The sequence below is a fragment of the Ascaphus truei genome, chromosome 1 (assembly GCF_040206685.1).
Source record: "Ascaphus truei isolate aAscTru1 chromosome 1, aAscTru1.hap1, whole genome shotgun sequence".
NCBI classification, from domain to species: Eukaryota; Metazoa; Chordata; class Amphibia; order Anura; family Ascaphidae; genus Ascaphus; species Ascaphus truei.
The window spans coordinates 547,884,754-547,906,676 of NC_134483.1; the positions used below are offsets into that span (position 1 = coordinate 547,884,754).

A 21,923-nucleotide genomic window follows, 5' to 3' on the forward strand; every position below is an offset into this window, starting at 1 on the left:
TACTTTCACTGCAAACACTCACTCACAGCCCACCCCCTACCCCCGGTGTCAGCTACTGGGGCATCGTGGGGCTACCTGTTTGGGATCGTGGCTGGGGGGTGATTGGTGTGGGACTGGGAGGATCTGTGCCGGGCTGGGGTGCGGGTCTGCTGGCGGGGGGGGGGATCGGTGCGGGGCTGCTGGCAGGGGAGATCAGTGCCGGGCTGGTGTGCGGGGCTGCTGGGGGGGGGATTGGTGTGGGGCTGCTGGCGGGGGGGATCGGTGCGGGGCTGCTGGCGGGGGAGATCAGTGCCAGGCTGGGGTGCGGGGCTGCTGGCGGGGGGGGTCAGAGCCAGGCTGAGGGGAATCAGTGTCATGCGGGTGTCGGGGGTAGGGTTGAATCGGTGCTGGTAGAAGTGAGGCTGCTGGGGGAAGTGCAAGGGGAATGCTGGGGGAAGTACGCTGGCTGCCGGCGCCTCACTCCACCTCTTCACCCCTCCTCCCGATATAGCGTGCGGTGGCCATTTAAAAAAAAAATAGCGCAACCCTGGTTATAGCGCGGTCAGATCAGGTGGCCCCTGAGGACCACGCTATAACGGGGCTGAGATGTATTTGTGTTTACATTGTATACTGTTAAATAAAGGTTTTTTTTTTTTTTTTTCATGTGATTGATTCAGGCAGGGGGGTTCCGAGAAATGTAATGGATGAAAAGCGGGGCTCGGCATAAAAAGTTTGCTCACACCTGTCCTAGCATACCATGCTCCCACTGCAGCTAGGGATTCTGTGAGATGGCATGCAAACTAGCACTCAGTGTCACCTTTTGCTTCAAATCCATTTTAATATAGACCGGTATGAGCTTATACCTGCCGCTTTACACAGCTTTTCAGCACAGCCTGTATTAAAAAAGTACAGAGCTAGAAACCCTACTCACAGACAGCTCTTTTGACCTTTTTGGTCTCGGCAGTGTGAGGTTGTTTATATTGGCTTTGCAATTTGAAGCTGTGATAGGTTTCAACCACACATTAAATAACAAACATTTACACACGATAACTTATTTAATGTGAAGCAAACTTTTAGGACTTTCCGGTTTGTAGATCTCTGTACAAGATTATCAATTTCTCTTCCCAAGCAAATGTGTTTTTGTGTTCATCTCAGGTCTAAATAAAATGATGTAGCATTTAGGAAAAAATATACAGCCTAAAAGTCCAGCGCTTGAAGTCAATATGGCAAAAATCTCTACAGACACCATATTTTTACCTTTGGTGCTCAGATAAGCTGGGATCATTGCAATCCAAACACTGCAAAATACCAGCATGCTGAAGGTGATGTACTTGGCCTCATTAAAACTGTCAGGTAAATTCCTAGCAAAGAAAGCTATAATAAAGCTCATGCCTGCCAGAATCCCCATAAAACCCAGAACTAAGTAAAAGGCAATATCTGAGCCTTCATTACATTGAATGATGATCTTTCCAGGATCAGAGTGCATGTTGAGCTCCTGAAATGGGGGAGAAATAGACAACCAACTAATGCAAATTGTGACTTGAATGGATGAGCAGAAAAAGACAACTGAATTGGACAGTTTGACTCCCATCCATTTTCTCCATACATTGCCAGGTTTGGTGGCTTTGAAAGCAATGCAAACCATGATAGTCTTGGCCAGCACAGAAGAGACCGCTATGGAGAAGATAATTCCAAAAGAGGTTTGTCTCAGCATGCAGGTTATATCCACAGGACGACCAAGGAACAAGAACACACAGAGGAAGCTCAGCATGATGGAGACAAGGAGAATGAAGCTGAGACTCTGACTATTAGCTTTGACAATGGGAGTGTCCTGGAATTTAATAAAAACTCCCAATATCAGTGCAGTTATAAGACACAGGAGAACCGAGACAGATGAAAAGACTATGGCAATGATATCCTGTTTGTAAGATAGAAATTCAAATAGTCTGGGAAAACACCGATCCTTCTTCTCATTGGGCCATTCATTGTCTGGGCATTTTAGGCAATTCTCACTATCTGCAAAAATGACAAAAACACCAAGAATGAATTTTTATGCTGTAGAAACTAAAATATACAGTATATTTATTTAAACTACACTACAGGATAATAACCATAAAACCATCATTAAGATCTGCTACATGTACATGAATCTCAATTAGAAATGAAATGCAGAAGTATCAGCAAATATACCAGGACATATTTACTAAGCAGTGGCCTGCAAAGGGTCACCATCTGAGGCTGAAAGGCGCCTAATAGCTCATTCCCTTGAATAGGCCATAATGCATCTTACAGGGTCATAAGGTGTCTTATAGATTAGCACAACTTAGCAAACATGGGCCACTATGTCAGGCAATGTAAATAAAATATACAGTACCATACAAAACCAATGTGACTTTAATGTATTACAGTACACGATAACTGCTCTGTATGTGTTGATCTTCATCCCACAACCCAGAAGAATACTAATACAAATAAAGCCCTACAGTGGTGGCCGCCTTTATCCTAAAGCAGCCGCCACCGCGGGAATTTTCAAACCGCGGAGGGTGCGAGGCTTCTTTTCGACCGGTTTCCCGCGCCTCGGCGCTTTCAATGATAAGCGCCATTAGCGCTTATATGCTTATGTGGCCGAAGCACGGGAAACTGTGATTCAAAATGGAGGAAAGCCCCGCAATTATCCCAGTAAGCTTTAGAATAAAGGCGGCCGCGACAGTATTTATTCCTGGTCAGTATTCCCTTACGTTCCAGGTCAAATGATCCTGTCGCCTCTGGAGAGGGAATGTTACATGTTGTATGTTCTCAATCTCTGGAGCCCATGAGCTGCTATGCATGTGGAATTGTTTTTGGAAAAATTAGGATCAAACAAAACATTACTCAACTAAAATCACCGGCAGTAACTCAGAAAGAAAAATGTCTCCTCTTCTGCTGCACATTCCTTAGCCTTTAAAACATAATCTTTGTTGTATTTACATACAGTATATAGAAAAAAATAAGGAATAATTAGACAACCTGTAAATAATACTAAGAGTCAAAATAACAAAAAATTTACCAGGAAATTCCTCTGACCATATTATCTAGTTTCCACAGTTGGAAAGTTATTGATCCAGCCAGCAAATCCTCTTGTGTAGTTGGTAAACTGACGCCAATATACAGTATATACTGAGCAGCAGACAGACTGTGCATTAATGTGAAAGAATACTCACATGTGTCAGAGTGAAATAATTTGTTCCTAGTCAGAAAGAGGAACAGTTGCACAGACGCATCGCCAATGTTCCCATTGCAAAATAAATGCCCAAATAGAGTAGGATGAAAAATAAACAATCTTTCTGTGTGATATTTACAATGTTGCAGGAAGGGATACATAGAAAACTTCAATCTGCCAATGAGCTACAGAGTTGCCGTTGTTACTATATACAAGTATTAATAGATGGCTATTCTCCTTATCTCCTACTGCCCAGTGTGTACACAGTTTAAAGCCCTACAGGTGTAGCCAGAATTACTGTCCTGGAGCCACGGAAAGAAAAGCAAAACACGGCGGCTCTGAGGACAGTTAAAGCTTGGGCTGCCTGAGGGGGTTCTGTTCTGCTGAATGGGACCCCCAGAAAGAATTATCCCTGCCCGGGAAGCCACGGGAATCCAAACACTGACCCTGGCACATTCTCCACATTCTCTATATCATTCTGTTTGCAATTTCCTAATGTTCTGTAATAAAACATGTGTACCAGATGTGTTAGAAATCTCTCCCTCTGAACATGGGACACAGTCATAACAGCAGGCTTGTTGTCCTCTTCTAAGGGCTTTTCGGGTCCCAGGAACACAGTTGTCTGAGCATTGAGATCTTGGAATCTGTAAAAAAGAAAAAGACTTGACACAAAACAACACACGAGTGAAAGCCTTGAATTGTATTTCACTGTTTGTCAATATATCTTTCGTTCTACACATTGGTTTTTTCTTTTTCATTTGAGATTGGCTGCTGAATATTGCTGCACACCTATGGCAACATCCACCCCTTGAGTTGGATGACTGCTTGATATTTCTACTCTATTGTGAGTAGCCATTTGCGAGCCCACTTTATTGCAAATTATTTTGTTAACATTACTACACTACGTGATGTTTCTTTATTTTTATGGTTACTTATAATGCCCAGGTAGCCCAGAACCTATATTGGGTTCATGGGTGCTCCAACCATATATAAGGTTGTGAGGGGACTCTCAGAGTCCAGTCTAAGTCCCTTAGATAGTGTGTGCGGAATAATGGCTGATAGAAATAAAAGGGCATCTTTCTATTCTATTCCCGATACCCAGAGACTTAGGATGTATTGAAAGTATATTTTATTAATACTGTATTAATGCTGTTATGTACTGTTGTGCACTGTGTATGAGCTGGGAGTTTCTGAACCGATGCACACACAGACTGTCAGGGCTACCAAGTTGGTGCCAGTAAGTCTAGTTGACATCAGAGTTCAAAGTAGCCAGATGATTTATTTGTTTATAAAATATTTACCAGGAAGTAATACATTGAGAGTTACCTCTCGTTTTCATGTATGTCCTGGGCACAGAGTTAAGACAAATAATACATGGTTACAAATACAGTTACATAAATGAACAGGGTATACATTATATACAAGACATTGCGTGCGCAGTTAAAGAAAAGGTGTGAAAGCCATTCGGGCAGGAGGGAAGGCTCAAGTACCCATGTCTGGGTGTGACATTGAGGGAGTACCCATGCCAATAATAAAGGTATTATGCCTGGCTGGATGCCCCTGAGCCATATTGGGGAATTGTGGAATGTCAGCTCTGCAACCCAGTCATGGCAGAACACGGTAAATGTGATGAAAATGTATGTGTGTCTTACTATTCCAGGACTGTCCAGCAATGGAGATTTCCCTGCTTCAGCACTGACCAGAATAGTAAGACCGGGCAGGGGAAGGTATCAGATTTAAGGGTCCCCGGTATATGCCCAAGGTTCAGTGTACCTCCCATCAGGTATAAGGTGGCGAGAAAAAATTATTTTCTAAGTTTAAAGTGTTAAAATGTAGCAGTGTTTCATGTGCACGCAAAAAGGAAAAATGGTTTTAAAGTCCGGCGTTGGCAGCATTGAAACGCTTTGTGGTAACTTTGGCTAGGAAGCTGCTAGAGTGCTGAGATTTGCTGTGAGCGCCGGTCGGGTAAAACCATGAAAATTCATATACATGTAGCGTAATTTTTAGAAAGTTATCGAAAAATGTGTGAATTAATGTCCCCCTATTTTAATTGTCCCAACTTATTAGGCATATAGGGATTTTCATTTGAAATGCCAGAGCGAGAGGAAACACTTAATTTGCCATCATTGTCATTAGAAATGCATGGCAGGAAATTCCGGCGACTGAGTGGACCATATTCGCTCCGGAGTTCTAAAGCATCCTGCTGGCTCAATGCCACGATGTCTAGGAAAGTTCAGAGTTGAAAGGTTCAAGCCGACTAAGGTGTGAAATGGGGAGGTGTAACCTAAGTACCCCATCTTAAAAGGATTTATTCCTGGCTAACAGAAAAACCTCCCTGATTTTACATTTGAAATCAACAGTAAAACACAGTTTATTAATAAAGTATGTTCTGCTTGTGCCACTGGGATACACTTTATATGTGGGTGTATGGTTTCTTTATTCCTAGATGCACTCCAAAAATTATAGTGCTAGCTCCCTCCGTTCGCAAGTTAGCTTACTTAATTGAAAGGGCTATGATGTGGTTTTCGAGGTTCACCTACAGTAGTTCCCACGCCAATAGACTTTCTCCCTTTCAAGTTAAGAACGCTCACAAGGCAACGGATAAATGTTGTCAGAAACCACTTCAGTTTAAACCGCAAACCACTTATTCAATTGACCTTGCGGTTACGAGGTCTAGTGCTTTGAAAGCGATACCTATGCTTCAAAGCGGCCCTCCCATACACAGCCACACGTCTTCAATCAGCACTTGGTTTAGTGCTCACAGCTCCCTCTTGTGTCGCAAAACCAAGTAGCACAGGTTGTATACATTTCTAACGAAAAAAAAAAAAAGACGGTGCAAAACAGCGCTAAAAAAAAATGATAACAACACTTGAAATAAATTTTACAGGCAGCCTGGCAAATACTGACTGTACAGTCAGAAAAAGAACCACAAAGAAAAGAAAGAATTGACGGCGCCAAATCAGTCCTTTAAATAAGCAATTCAAATAAAACCAAACCGTCTCTTGAAAAGTCCCAAAAGTGTCCTTGAACAAACAGGCAGTGAAGGGGCCAACGAACGGCTCACACCAAATGATAGTGCAATATGTAAAAAAGAGAAGAAAACAAACAGATAATGGTGCAGTACGCCAAAAAAGTTGACATTAAAACATAAAAACTCACATATGACAAACAAAACACACAATGACAAACAGACACTAGCAAGACTAAAATCCTAACAAAAAGCTATTTATTAACAATGAAATACTGGGTCCGGAGGATACAGCACTTAAGTCCAGAGGGGTAAAATTAAAACCCTACTTACAGGACAGTAGATGGTACATGCAGTAAAGCTGAAGATCGCTCAGGTGCTCCACTCTGATGATAGCTGGAGCTCCTTTAGGGATTGCCTCGTGGGGGGGATGGATGTTGAGTTGCACGAAAACCGGAAATTCCGGCTGGATGTGACGTCACACGCCGCGGTGTTACCGAAATCGCTGCTCCTCTTTCTCTCTTTTCCCCATACAGCCTACACAACTGCTGCCAATAGCCTCCTCGACCAAACGAACAACTCTAAAAACAGAATAATGACAAATCATTTGGTGTGAGCCGTTCGTTGACCCCTTCACTGCCTGTTTGTTCAAGGACACTTTTGGGATTTTTCAAGAGACGGTTTGGTTTTATTTGAATTGCTTATTTAAAGGACTGATTTGGCGCCGGCAATTCTTTCTTTTCTTTGTATACATTTCTATTACTGCAGATAGGATCCAGCTGCAAAATGGGGACAATACAGGTGGTGTAGGGGAAAACAGAACAGTGTGGTGCACATACATTTAACCCCTTCAGTCCTAATGCGAGTTAGGGCTAATCAGCTGGGTATAATGCCTTTATTAATGGCCTGATTAACCCCTCTCTCACCACACCAAACTATTTCCCCTTTTCTATTCCCTATTCATAGACACTCAGGAAAGTGTATACAAATATACTTTAATAATGTACTTTTATGTAATGTACTGTGTTTAACATTTGGAATCCATGTCCAACGAGGTTGCCCAAGCTAACCCATAGGCGCTGTTAATTCTGTTGAACATCGGAGTTCAAAGAACCAGAGGATGCTCAGAGGTGTGAAACACATTTGGTTAGCAGGGAAGGGCCGAGTACCAAGGTCTGGAGATCAATGGCAGTCATCTAGGATGCCACTTGTTCTGCCACACCTGGATGAGCCTGTCCCAGCATGTGGCACTGAGAAAGCCAGCGAGTGAGGTGCCAGGCTTGTGCATGTCTCCTGGCTATCTCCTGGCTATTTCAAATTTTCCGCTTCCCGGCGTTCCTCACTGGCTTGGCTCGGATTGGTTGCTGGGAAGTTTCCCACGTGATGATTCACTGATGTGTGTATATATATATATAGATATATAAAAGAAATAAGTACATCAGTATTCTGTGATGGCTTCTCTTTTAATAGGACAAGCAATCATTGTAAAATTCTTCTAATTTGATTTAATACTGTATCTAAAATTGCTTCTCACCTGGTTGATGTTATTCTTCCACATTATCGCACTTGTGTCAATACGAAACTGCTGAGCATCTGGAAGCCAGTGTTTGAAATCGCCAACAATGTCGTAACTTGCGCTCTCATTGGGTAGCAAAATCCAGTTATTGATCATATACGGGAAGACCAATTCTCCCTTTTCATCAAAAAACATATCTGGGTTCAATGCATCCTTATAAGGAACTTTTTGTACATAATGCTGCAACTTTAAAATAGAAAATATATTTATATGCATTATTTCTTTTGTACAGAATTGTTGGATACTTATAAAATACATCGTTTGGTAATTCATTAAAGAAATGAACCTTCTGCCTGTTCTGTATTTAGGGAGTAAATTTGAGAAGCAAGAAATGTACAGTGTGTTTATACAGTACAAGGGTTCTTATCCTGAAAGGGACAGTTCATCCCAGGTAGGGGTGGGTGAAAACTGTCAAAATTCACTTTCCGGAATTCCCCGACTTTTCCATTCAAAATCGGTTACGCTGTGTAAAATCCGTCGATGGATTGTTCCAATTTCAATCCTTGGCGATTCATATAAAACCGCCATTGGATACAACCCGTATGAATTTTAAAGAATTCAATCCACGGATTCCACAATATGTTGGAAGATTTAAAAAAAAAACATCGGACAGAATGCGGAATCCACGGATTGGATCGTCAGTGAAAAGAATAATCCGGAAAGACAAATCATCCTTTTGGAGACTGATAAAAAGTTATAGTTTTACTATTCTGTTTCTGTGTAGATACAGTACAACATGTTTTCTCTTCGCAACGTCCTACACCCAGTTAGGTTTATTATTTTCCTGTTCTGTGCTGTTATAAGATATTTTATAGTGAGTCTGTGCTATAATATGTGTTCTCAATGCCTCAGCTTGGCTGATTACCTATTGTTTTAGATATGACTCTGGAAGAAATTCACTTTATCTTTTAATTTACATGGGAGTGGTAGTTATGCATTGTTTCTCTTTGATAAAAAGTACGTGTATACATTACGAAATCTGCTGAAGTACACATTTTAAAAAGAGATAAAAATATAAAATAAGGACTATATATTACCGTCTCGGGAGACCAGGTTATTTACACCTTTTTACCAGGATCATTCATTGAGCAAAACAAGGTAGAGAAATCAATTGTAATTTATTCGGCAAACATTTGCTTACACACAGTGATACACAAAATACAGACAAAAATATATACTTTCTGGGTGTCTGTGGTCAGAAATTAGACTTTCCTAGGTGCAGGGAACTCTAACCCAGGCCCTCCCACTTCATCTCTGTCCCATACCCCTGAGAATAACCCCTTCAAATCCAAAAATGGCTATCTCTCACCCATATAAATATCCGAAGTCTGCTGTCCAAACTGGATGAACTAAGGGCATGGTGCCTTATGCATAAACCAAAAGCCATCGTTCTTACAGAAACATGGCTAAGCCCTAAAATTACTGATGCAAATATTGCCATTCAGGGATACTCCATTTCTAGGAGAGATAGGTCAAAGAAAGGAGGAGGGGTGTTATTTTATATTGCAGACACCTTAGAATTTACACTGTTAAATTGCCCCCCAAGCCCACCCTCTTTTGAAATCCTAGTTGGCAGAATATGCCTCCCCTTTTCTAAGCCCATCTTGCTAGCTGGCATCTACTGCCCCCCTAAAGCCCCTCTACAATCCCTGACTGATATCACCCAGTTTCTTGGCTCCAATTCCACTCTGAATGAAAAGAGTGAGCTGCTAGTTCTTGTGGTTTTTAACTTCAATTGGCTTGACCCTAAAAACCACAAAATCCAGATACAAATCAAATCGCTTAACCTATCGCAACTCATTTCCCAACCCACACTGACAAACCTGAAATCGCACAACCATTCCTTGCTTGATTGGATTCTCTCCTCAAATCCCAGCAGAATCCAATAATCTGGCATCCTTCCTGACATTTTCAGTGACCATGCAATAGTGTACTGTACTGTGTAAGGAAAATTAAACCGCCCCAATTATGCCCTAAAGTTCTCCTCACTAGAACATTTAGAAACTTTAATCCACAACAGTTTCTGGCTGACCTTACCAACTGCCCTTGGCACAGAATCGATTTAATTCCCGACCCTGATTCTGCGCTTGACTATTTCCAATCCGAGTTGTTAAAACTCTGCGATACCCATGCTCCACTACGCAGAATAAGGGTACGGGGTGCCCACCTTCCATGGGTTACACCTGACCTTATAGCACTCTACCAGTTCAGGGATGCCTTGTGGAAAAGCCACAAAGTAATTGGCACTACCAAGGATCTCAATCACTACAGATGCCTGCGGAACATGTGCACAAGGCAAACAAGGCACGCAAAAGCACAATATTACTCTGACAATCTCCTCCAGAATACATCAAACCCAGCTAACTTCTGGAAGGTTACCAACAACATATTCCTGCCTTCTAACCATCAACAGCCAAGTAATATCACTAAGGGGGATATTACTCTGACAAACCCCACCGACATTGCAAATGCATTCAATGATTACTTTATGGGGTGTGCTACTAACGTATTATCGAAACGCAATCCAAACCACAAACATGAATCTCATCCTTTGAGTACCCATATAGCCCCACCCCCTCCCAACACTGCCCTCAATTTTCAATTTGGCCCAGTATCCGAAGAGGAGATTACACAAGCGCTCCTCATATTAAAACTAAGCAGCCAATGTAGACCTGACTTGCTACAATCTAGGTTCCTAAGACTTGGTGCCCCAGCAATTGCAAAACCAATTGCTTCCATAGTCAACTCTATCCTGTCTGCAGGCCATATCCCTAAAACCTGGAAAACTACTAGAGTTGTCCCAATCTTCAAAAGTGGGGACAAAAACACTGTCTCAAACTACTGTACAGCCGCCGCCCCTTTTATTCTCCAACATCTCCAAATTTTGGGGGAGATTTTTCCGAATCTCACGCACTTCACCGCTCTTCACCGTGTTCATGCCGCATTCATACCGCATTCACGCTCATGCATTCAATATTATGAGCGCTAAAATACCGGAACATATTGAGAAAAAAAAAACTGCATCTGCCCGCGGTTATCAGAGTTGCACCGATATGGCCGCATTAGAATAAAGGCGGCCTCCACTGTACATGCCAATCTCCCTTCTCCCAATCCTATCCAAAGTCATGGAAAAATGTGTCCACTCCCAACTAAGCGATTACTATACCAAGACAAATTTCCCTAGCCAATTCCAATCTGGCTTTTGCCCCAAACCCTCTACCGTAACTACCCTGCTAAAAGTTTGCAATGAAATCCAGTGTGGAATGGAATGTGGTCAACTCACTGGTGCAATATTTCTAGATTTTGCAAAGGCTTTAGATACTGTTGATCATGCTATCCTGCTCAACAAACTCCAGAGCTCTGGAATAGGGAAGCATGCTTTAAACTGGTTTTAGTCCTACCTATCAGGTAGATCTCAACATGTGTCCATCTCAGGCTCTAACTCCAACCCCCTGGATATCACCTGTGGCGTCCCGCAAGGCTCTGTTCTGGGGCCCCTACTCTTCTCAGTGTTCATCAATGATCTTCCCACAGCTTGTATGGAAGCTTCAATACACATGTATGCAGATGACACAATCTTATATGCACACTGCCATAGCCTCTCCGACCTTGAACACGTACTTCAGTCTGACTTTTTGAGACTCGAAAACTGGATTTCACAAAACAAACTGTTTTTAAACACTGAGAAGACTGTAACAATGGTATTTGGGACCAAAACTAAATTTTGAAAGCTTCCAGTGACTGAGCTCCAGATCAGAACCAACGGTAACACCACCCTAACACCTGTCACTAGTTTTAAATACCTGAGCATATGGTTTGACTCCCACCTAACATTCAGAATGCACATTGAAGCCCTGACATCCAAAACCTATGCCAAACTAGGTGTACTTTACAGAAACAAATCCTCCCTAAGCCTGCTGGTCAGAAAGCGTATTGCACAGCAGATGCTAATGCCAATTATCGACTATAGAGACATAGTATATGGCTCGGCACCTCAAACCCACCTTGGCAAACTTGATACCCTCTACAATTCAATTTTTCGTTTCGTTCTCCAATGCAACTACAACACACATCACTGCGAAATGCTCAAAGAACTAGATTGGTCATCACTCGAGTCTAGGCGCAAAGTTCACCTTTCCTGTCTTGCCATCAAATACTTTCTGGGCAAGCTATCCACCTATCTGAACAAGCTCCTCACACCTACCACATGCAGCACTTATCATCTGAGATCAGACTCCAAAAGACTGTTCATGGTCCCAAGGCTCAACAAAGTATCCGGCCGCTCCTCCTTCTCTTACCGTGCACCCCAAAACTGGAACAACCTACCGGAGACTCTCACATCCAGCAGTTTAAGTTCTTTCAAAACTAAGGCTGTCTCACATTTTAATCTGGTCTGTAACTGTTACATAAGCTTATAATATACATCTTCTCTAACTGTGCATGCAATGTATTGTATATAATGTATACCCTGTTCATTTATGTAACTGTATTTCTAACCATGTATTATTTGTCATAGTAACTATGTCCAGGACATACTTGAAAACGAGAGGTAACTCTCAATGTATTACTTCCTGGTAAAACATTTTATGAATAAATAAATATGGGAGAGTTTTACCCTGACCGGGACTTAGCCAGGAATATCCTGGAATCCAAATCTGCATAAAATCCCAGCAGAGAACGCTACTTTTGTTTCTGAGAACTTGGTCCCAAAATGCTGAACTTAATCTATGGCAGGCAGGCTTCCCAGGCTTGAAATTGAAACCGTCTTTCTCCTCTGACCAAATGCCATTCACACCTCTGGGCATCCTCTGGCTGCTTTGAACTCCGATGTCCAGCAGACATACCGGCGCCTGTGGGTTTGCACGGGCTGCCTGTTTGGACATCGGTTCAGAATGTAAAACACAATGAAATACATTATAATAAACTCTGAGTATCGGGGAACCCCTTTAGCTATGTGGAACATTAGGTTAGGATCTTGGGGTTTGAAAACTAGGCGTCGGGGAGACACTGTATGGCCCCAGTGCAACTCACCCCGGGTAACCGAAAATAGCGTGAGTAAGTCAGGGAGAAGTATAGGGCCACCGGTAACTTTGTCCCCAGACCTCCTGCAATCACAATGTCTTGCTTTTCACCCCAAACCTCCACCTAAGACTTAGACTCCCAAAGTTTGGAGTCTTTTGGGTACAGGGAACAGAAAAGGAAAACATGTTGTCTCTTTATTTCTGTCTGCCTTATTTCCCCACACACTTTCCCTTTGACTCAGTTTGTACTCAGAGTCCCCCCAACCTTATGTATGGTTGGGTACCCACAAACCATATACTGTTTGTGGGTCACCTTGTGTGATTGTGTGGGGGTAACCAGGTTTGCAAAAAAATGTCAAGCCCACTTGGTTGACCCAGAGTCACGTTGGGGGGTCCTAGAGTGTCCGCTCTTGGACCTGGCTTAGCGTGTATGTGCTGCTATGCATTGTATGAAAATATGCGACAATAAAGAATTGTTATGCTTTTGCCTTTCCAGGAGAGCTAGCAAGCAGAGATTGCGAGGCTATCAGTTTCAGGGTGGGTTTGGTGGAGAGAGTCTTTACAGATTGTGTCTATGCCGCGGGGTCCCCGTGTTACGGGATACCCCAAAAATGTAGCTGGGAATCAGGTGATATTCTCAGATACATTGAAGCACGATGTTCATGTCAAAATCCTACCCTGAAAACGTTCTTGCAGCTCACAACCAGGAGTCCCTGCTTCAGCACAGACCAGAAAGGTAAAATGGGCACAGGGGATCAAGGTATCCCCAGGGGTCCCTAGCATAAGGGGTGATGCCCAGTTCATGTCTAAGTCACCCTGAACCTGGTATTGGGGTTCAGGGGGTGCTCCAGATATATGATAAAGCTGCAAGGTTTATTTTGTGTAAAGTCTGTTTTTTGCAGTGTGGCAGGGATATGGCTAGTAAAAATAGATCATAAACATTCTTATTCTAAACCTGGCACCAAAGAAAGACTTAGGGCCTCATGCAGTAAGCCCCGATAAGGCTTTTTCGGCATTTTATAGCCGTTTTTTGCCCTCCTGATTCAGTAAGCCCCGATAAGTGGGAATTATCGGCAACTTTTCTTGCGAAAAAAATTTTTTCGCCACCCGGCTGCCGATAAGCCACTTATCGGGACTTTTTTTTCCCGCCTGAATTCAGTAAGCCCCGATCAGCTTTTTGGTGCTGATCGGCAGGCCAGATTGGAGATTTTATGGCCAATCCAGCCCGCCAACTAAAGTTGGCAACTTGCTGAAGGAGAAGCATCGGCAAGGGCGACACTTAGGAAAAATCAGCCCTTTTTCCTGCCTGTGATTGATGCCGGGGGTCTCCGGAGCTGATACCCGCACCGGAGCCCCCCGGCATGCATCCGAGGCAGGAAAAAGGCATTTAAAAGCCACTTCATTACCTTAGCGGCTAACCGCTAAGGCAATGAAGGGGTTAACCCACCGTGCCAGCGTTATTGTGGGTAGCGGGGATGGGTGAGGGGGGTATTTGGCCCTGGGTGTGAGTTTAGAACTTGCGGGGGGGATGCGGGGGCACTTAACCCCTTCACGACCGTAGCGGTTAATACCGCTACGGTCCTGAAGGGGTTAAGGCCTCCCGCTACCCACCCGCAAGCCCTAAACAACCACCGTTGGGGCTAATGCCCCCTTCACACACCCCCACTACCCACAATAATAAAAAAAAAACACCCCAGCACCACAATAACGAATTAAATAAATAATTAAATAATTATATATATATATATATATATATATATATATATATATATATATATATATATACCCAACAACACCTATACCCCCCTAACATACAGTATAGTAATGGGCAGAATGACTATTATCCACAAATGGATAATAGTGCAGTTGTCCATTTACAATACTTACACAACAATAAAGACTTTAAATACATATAGCACTCACCCATGTCCCACTGCCACGATGAAGGCCATCCTCATCTTCATCCTGCCCATGCCCCATCCGCTTCTGCAAAACAAACACAAGAATTACAACATCCAAATTAATGTCCCCTAACCCCTTAATCACCATAGCGGTTATTAACCGCTACAGTTATTAAGGGGTTAAGCCACCATCACCCACATACCCTCCCCCACAAAGCCCCCCAACCACCCTCACCCAATACCCACAGGGGAGTCCTACCAAATACCCTTGGGCCTAATACCCCCTCCCCCAGCACATACAGTACAATAATGTGCCAAATAACTATTATCCACATAGGGATAATACATTATTTGGCCATTATTAAACACATTCAATAACGTTAAAATGTAAATAAAATTGTACTAACCTCATCAATAAGAAGTCTCCGTCGCCAGCATCATCCTTGGGGTCCGTTGCCAACATTAGAAATAGCCACAACATTTCAATATCATTAACATAACACTGAACCCCTTAATCACCTTATCGGGTACTAACCTGAAAGGTAATTAAGGGGTGAAGCCATCCTGCAATGCCTACAACAGTTATGCATAACATCTTCAGTGAAATAAAAACCAATTGCCTAACCAAATTCCATTTAATCATTCCATCTGTAGGCTCACATGCCTCATAAAACATTGCATTTACAGTGTATACATGTAGCATAACATGTAAACTGCATGTACACGCTGCAAATCAATGTTAACAATACAATAATGCCACTCAAATCGCCATACATCACAAGAAGTATATTATTTAATACAATAAACTCACCATCAATGAATTACCACACATCAATTACATCCCTAAACAATTAAAATACCATCCATACCAATTACACAATGAACTAAAGCTATCCTAACAGAGAACCACTTCAAAACATAGAAAAAAGTACACCAACAAATACAATATACTAAAGCAAGGCTTTCCATATCCTATTGTACGGCCTGGAAGCCCAAAACTTACATCTGTCTAAAAATAAAATACATTTAGCACACATCAATGCATAGCCACAATGATTAACAATACAGAATTAGAAGCTTTAACAACACTATCATTTCTTACCCTGTATATATATCTGTACACATACATACAGACATACATACAGTGGGAAGAAATGATATGCATTATAAAAAATGAAAACATGAAAAAGCAACACAAAAAACAGTTACATTAAGTACATTTCTTTATTTAACTTACCATTACTTGCCCCCACCGACTCCCGTTGATCAGCTTACTCACGAACCAATCCACGACACCATCCACGACACCATCCAGGAACAAATCCACGACACCATCCAGGAACAAATCCACGACACAATCCAGGAACAAATCCAAGAACAAGTGCAGGAACCAATCCAGGAAGCAAGCCACGAAGAAATCCAATAAACAATCCACGACACGATCCAGGAACAGGAACCCATAAAAGAAAAGAAAAAAACAAATTAAACATTAAAATAATAAAACATGACAATCAAGGGTTGTACTAGTTTTATTCTTAGTGAATCTGTATTACAATACCTTGTTCCGGGGTCTTCTTGACATCCGGTGCCACGCCCTGGTCTTCAATCTTCAGGAGGAGGTCCGTCCTCCTCGGCATCTGCCTTCAAAATGAGACGACATAGGCTTTTATAGGCCTATGACGTCACATTTGTCGTCATATGGTTCCCACGGCCCTGATTGGGCCGTGAAAACCATGTGTTTTGGCCGATGTAAAAAAATTGATGACGTCACTTAAAGGCAATGCCAGCACAGCCAATCAGAATGGCTTTGCTGCTATTGCCTTTAAGAAAACGTCATGAAATGACACATGGCCGGACTCACATGGTACTTGAACCAATCAGAGTAGGGATGGAGTTCCCACGCTCTGATTGGCTGGCTTACCATGTGAGTCCGGCCATGTGTCATTTCATGACGTTTTCTTAAAGGCAATAGCAGCAAAGCCATTCTGATTGGCTGTGCTGGCATTGCCTTTAAGTGACGTCATCAATTTTTTTACATCGGCCAAAACACATGGTTTTCACGGCCCAATCAGGGCCGTGGGAACCATATGACGACAAATGTGACGTCATAGGCCTATAAAAGCCTATGTCGTCTCATTTTGAAGGCAGATGCCGAGGAGGACGGACCTCCTCCTGAAGATTGAAGACCAGGGCGTGGCACCGGATGTCAAGAAGACCCCGGAACAAGGTATTGTAATACAGATTCACTAAGAATAAAACTAGTACAACCCTTGATTGTCATGTTTTATTATTTTAATGTTTAATTTGTTTTTTTCTTTTCTTTTATGGGTTCCTGTTCCTGGATCGTGTCGTGGATTGTTTATTGGATTTCTTCGTGGCTTGCTTCCTGGATTGGTTCCTGCACTTGTTCTTGGATTTGTTCCTGGATTGTGTCGTGGATTTGTTCCTGGATGGTGTCGTGGATTTGTTCCTGGATGGTGTCGTGGATGGTGTCGTGGATTGGTTCGTGAGTAAGCTGATCAACGGGAGTCGGTGGGGGCAAGTAATGGTAAGTTAAATAAAGAAATGTACTTAATGTAACTGTTTTTTGTGTTGCTTTTTCATGTTTTCATTTTTTATAATGCATATCATTTCTTCCCACTGTATGTATGTCTGTATGTATGTGTACAGATATATATACAGGGTAAGAAATGATAGTGTTGTTAAAGCTTCTAATTCTGTATTGTTAATCATTGTGGCTATGCATTGATGTGTGCTAAATGTATTTTATTTTTAGACAGATGTAAGTTTTGGGCTTCCAGGCCGTACAATAGGATATGGAAAGCCTTGCTTTAGTATATTGTATTTGTTGGTGTACTTTTTTCTATGTTTTGAAGTGGTTCTCTGTTAGGATAGCTTTAGTTCATTGTGTAATTGGTATGGATGGTATTTTAATTGTTTAGGGATGTAATTGATGTGTGGTAATTCATTGATGGTGAGTTTATTGTATTAAATAATATACTTCTTGTGATGTATGGCGATTTGAGTGGCATTATTGTATTGTTAACATTGATTTGCAGCGTGTACATGCAGTTTACATGTTATGCTACATGTATACACTGTAAATGCAATGTTTTATGAGGCATGTGAGCCTACAGATTGAATGATTAAATGGAATTTGGTTAGGCAATTGGTTTTTATTTCACTGAAGATGTTATGCATAACTGTTGTAGGCATTGCAGGATGGCTTCACCCCTTAATTACCTTTCAGGTTAGTACCCGATAAGGTGATTAAGGGGTTCAGTGTTATGTTAATGATATTGAAATGTTGTGGCTATTTCTAATGTTGGCAACGGACCCCAAGGATGATGCTGGCGACGGAGACTTCTTATTGATGAGGTTAGTACAATTTTATTTACATTTTAACGTTATTGAATGTGTTTAATAATGGCCAAATAATGTATTATCCCTATGTGGATAATAGTTATTTGGCACATTATTGTACTGTATGTGCTGGGGGAGGGGGTATTAGGCCCAAGGGTATTTGGTAGGACTCCCCTGTGGGTATTGGGTGAGGGTGGTTGGGGGGCTTTGTGGGGGAGGGTATGTGGGTGATGGTGGCTTAACCCCTTAATAACTGTAGCGGTTAATAACCGCTATGGTGATTAAGGGGTTAGGGGACATTAATTTGGATGTTGTAATTCTTGTGTTTGTTTTGCAGAAGCGGATGGGGCATGGGCAGGATGAAGATGAGGATGGCCTTCATCGTGGCAGTGGGACAGGGGTGAGTGCTATATGTATTTAAAGTCTTTATTGTTGTGTAAGTATTGTAAATGGACAACTGCACTATTATCCATTTGTGGATAATAGTCATTCTGCCCATTACTATACTGTATGTTGTGTATTGCTGCTATGTTTATTGGGGGCATTTGTCCCCAATAAACATGCTACTATGCGTTAACCCCTTCATTGCCTTAGCGGCTATCCGCTATGGTAATGAAGCAGCATTAATGTATTTTAATAATATTGTGCGGAAGCAGGAGGCCCCCTGAGCTGAAGCGCATTTATTTGTGGCTCAGAGACCCCCTGCCTCCCGAGTTACAGGCCCCGGTTTGGGCCATCGGTTACAGTGTGGACGCCATGTTTATTGCGGGGACGCTATAAACATGGCGGCGACACTGCCACCCGATGACACATACCGGGGCCTGTAACTCGGGAAGCAGGGGGTCCCTGGTCCACAAAGCAATGCGGTTCAGCTCAGGGGACCCCCTGCTCACTGTACAGTATAATTAAAAAGACATTCATGCTGCTTCATTACCGTTGCACATAGCCGCCAAGGTAAGGAACGAGTCTTTATTGATGTGTGTGTGTTTTATTTATACTATACATGTGCAGAGGGTCTCCGGAGCAGAACAGCATTGGTTTGAGGTCCGGGGACCCCCTGCCCCCCGAGATACAGGCCCCTTTATGGGGTGCCGGTATCCCTCTGGTTTGTTTACAGGCCGCGGTCACGTGATCGGGACCTTTAAACGCCGAGGGATACCGGCACCTCATAAAGGGGCCTGTATCTCGGGGGGCAGGGGGTCCCCGGACCTCAAACCAACGCGGTTCAGCTCCGAAGACCCCCTGCACATGTAGAGTATAAATAAAAGTTGTTTTTAAATACTTTTTTTGGTGCCGACGTTTGCGCTGAGAGAGCGGCTTGTCTCTCTCAGCTGCAAACATCTATCGGCACCAAAGGCTTATCGGGAGCCTTATCGGGAGCCAGGCTGTATCGCCACAGCTCATCGGCAGCTTTGCTTTCGCAGTGCTTCAGCAGGGATCGGAAGGATTCGGCCCTTACTGAATACTGCGAGGGCAAATCGCCCAAAAAATACATTTTCGCAATTCGTGCCGAAAATTTTGTATCGGGGCTTACTGCATGAGGCCCTTAGACATTTTTAGCAAAGACAGTGTAAAGTGTATTTTATTAAACAGTTTTATTTAATAGGTATATATGCTTGATGCACTGTAAATGAACTATGGGATTTCCAGATTTGTGGTTCCGAGAGACCAGATGGTCACCAGGCTTGGTGCCACTGTGTCTTCTCGGGTCCCGGACTTGAAATCCTCAGAGATGCCAAGGTGTTAGGACAGGCGGAGTACCGGTGTTACACTCAAGTACATACGTCCTGGCATGAATAGGGGCTAACTTGACTGCATGCCCGGAAAGGAAAAAAAACAGAAAAGGGTTTAATTACATAAAGTACAATCTTGGACCCTTATACACGGAGCAGGGGTAACCAAAGGGGCTTGGCCTTTATTATATAGCCTGGTTATCCCTCCCGTCACAGTTACATAAACATTTAGGGCCTCATTCAGAAATCCTCTTTAAGGCCCTTATCGAGCACTTATCGACCAAAATGGCTACTCGTATTCAGTAGGCCTTGATAAGTGCTCGATAACGGCCTGTATCGACGCAAAATCTCATGATCAAAAGAAAATCGCCAATTGAGCGGCAATCAGCGGCTTATCGACCATTTTCTGAAGGATCAAAAACTCGCGCGATTCTAGTACCCGCGAGTCGGCTGTCGCCGCCTATCGCAGCCCTAAAAGGCGATCTTCTCCCCAAATCCAATTCACCTCAAAATTTAGGTAAATTGCTGGGCAAATGCCTCAATGAGCTGCGATGTGTCAGGACTTAGAAAAAATCAGGCCCTTTTCCTGCCTCGGATTGATGCCGGGGGTCTCCGGAGCTAATAGCCATTAATACCAGCACCGGAGCCCCCCGGCATGCATCCGATGCAGGAAAAATGCATTTACAGCAACTTCATTATCTTAGCGGCTAACCGCTAAGGCAATGAAGGAGTTCAACACCCATGCCAGGATTGTTGTGGCTAGCGAGGGTGGGTGAAGGGGGAATTTGGCCCTTAGTGGCTGTTTAGGCCTTGCAGGGGGGCTGCGGGGGACTTAACCCCTTCATTACCTTAGTGGTTAATACATTTTGAGGCTAAATGTGACATCACAAGCCCTATTTAAGGCTTTGATGTCTCACTTGAGCCCAAGAAGATGACGAGACAACAACGGTTGGGATTTACCATGTGGCTTTTTGGATTGAAAGATGAAGATAGAAGATAAAGAAGATCAAGAAATGGTGACAGATGAAGATAGAAGAAGGTGATTAAAGAAAGAAAAAAGAAGATTGGGGTACCTGATCCGGATCTTCATGGTGGATGGCATCGGATGCTGTTGGTGGCCTCCAAGGTACATGTGAGCTTCCTGTTTCCCCGGGAGTCGGAGGGCCACCGCTTCTAATGGTAAGTAATATATTGAATGTTTGTAAATGTCTCTTTTTACAGGTTTTTTCATTGGATGTGCTTTTTGTTTTTTTGGGGGGGAGGCACATTGACTGATAATATATTAATCTGTAGTACTTTAGGGTACAGATTAATACATTATTATGACAATATTTTGGGGGGACATTTCTGGCTTGGTATTGCTGTTGTTTTTTTTTCATTTCAGTTTCTTATGTGGATGTCATTGTTTTTTTTTTCCTACTTAATGTTAATACAATGTTTGCGATTGGTGTTCGTTTTTAGTTAATGGAGTATTACTGCTGCGGCCAAGTTTATTCGAGCATTTGCCCGTTCTTGGCCGCAGCAGTATCCTGGCACGCGCCGGAGGGTGACGGGCGCGCGCCGAAGCAGCGGAAGAGCGCTCTCCCTACCGCTGCCGGGTCCGCCGGGTCCCCCGGAACCCCCTGCCGCCGTCCCACGATCGCGGGACACCAGGGCTCCCTCGGGGAGCCCTGGACGCGCGTGCAGGGGGCGCTGGCACCCGATGATGCGTGACCGCGCATCGGTGATGCGCGGCACGCTGAGGGAGTGCGGCTCGCAAGCCGGGACATTTCCCGGCTTGCGGAATGAGCCGCACTCGGATAAACTGTGTCGGCAGTGTATGTTAGCTAATGCATTTTGTGGTTATTTCAGATATTGTTTGAATTTGTTTCTTTGTATTTTAATGTTTACATTAATTCATGAATGTTGTAGTAATTAATTGGTTTGATTGGTTAGTGTTACTATACATTTTGAGTTGGTTTAGTAATAATGTGGTTGGATTGGATACTTTATAAAATAATTCGGAGTTGTTTTAGGAATGAATTGTTTTGATTGGTTAATGGTTTAATTAATTCATTGTTGATGTTGATATTGCTTGTATTCATTGGATTAGCTGGCTACTGTTTTTATTTAGTGAAGTGTGTTTTTTTGGAGTTTAGTTAGGTTTTATTATTGTGTCTCTTGTGTATTAATGTATTGTAATT

The 21,923-nt window shown here is 42.9% G+C and overlaps 1 protein-coding gene across 1 annotated transcript in view; it reads right to left on the reverse strand.

The window, feature by feature from the left end:
* Positions 1 to 1,090: 1,090 nt before the first annotated feature.
* LOC142465728 (vomeronasal type-2 receptor 26-like) overlaps positions 1,091 to 21,923 on the reverse strand; it is a 66,292-nt gene continuing 45,459 nt past the window's right edge. Inside the window, exons 4-6 of the mRNA XM_075570011.1 lie at positions 7,681 to 7,908; positions 3,699 to 3,822; positions 1,091 to 1,995 (exon numbers count right to left, since the gene is read on the reverse strand). Of these exons, the coding sequence (XP_075426126.1) occupies positions 1,091 to 1,995; positions 3,699 to 3,822; positions 7,681 to 7,908 (1,257 nt within the window). The remainder of the gene's footprint in view (positions 1,996 to 3,698; positions 3,823 to 7,680; positions 7,909 to 21,923) is intronic.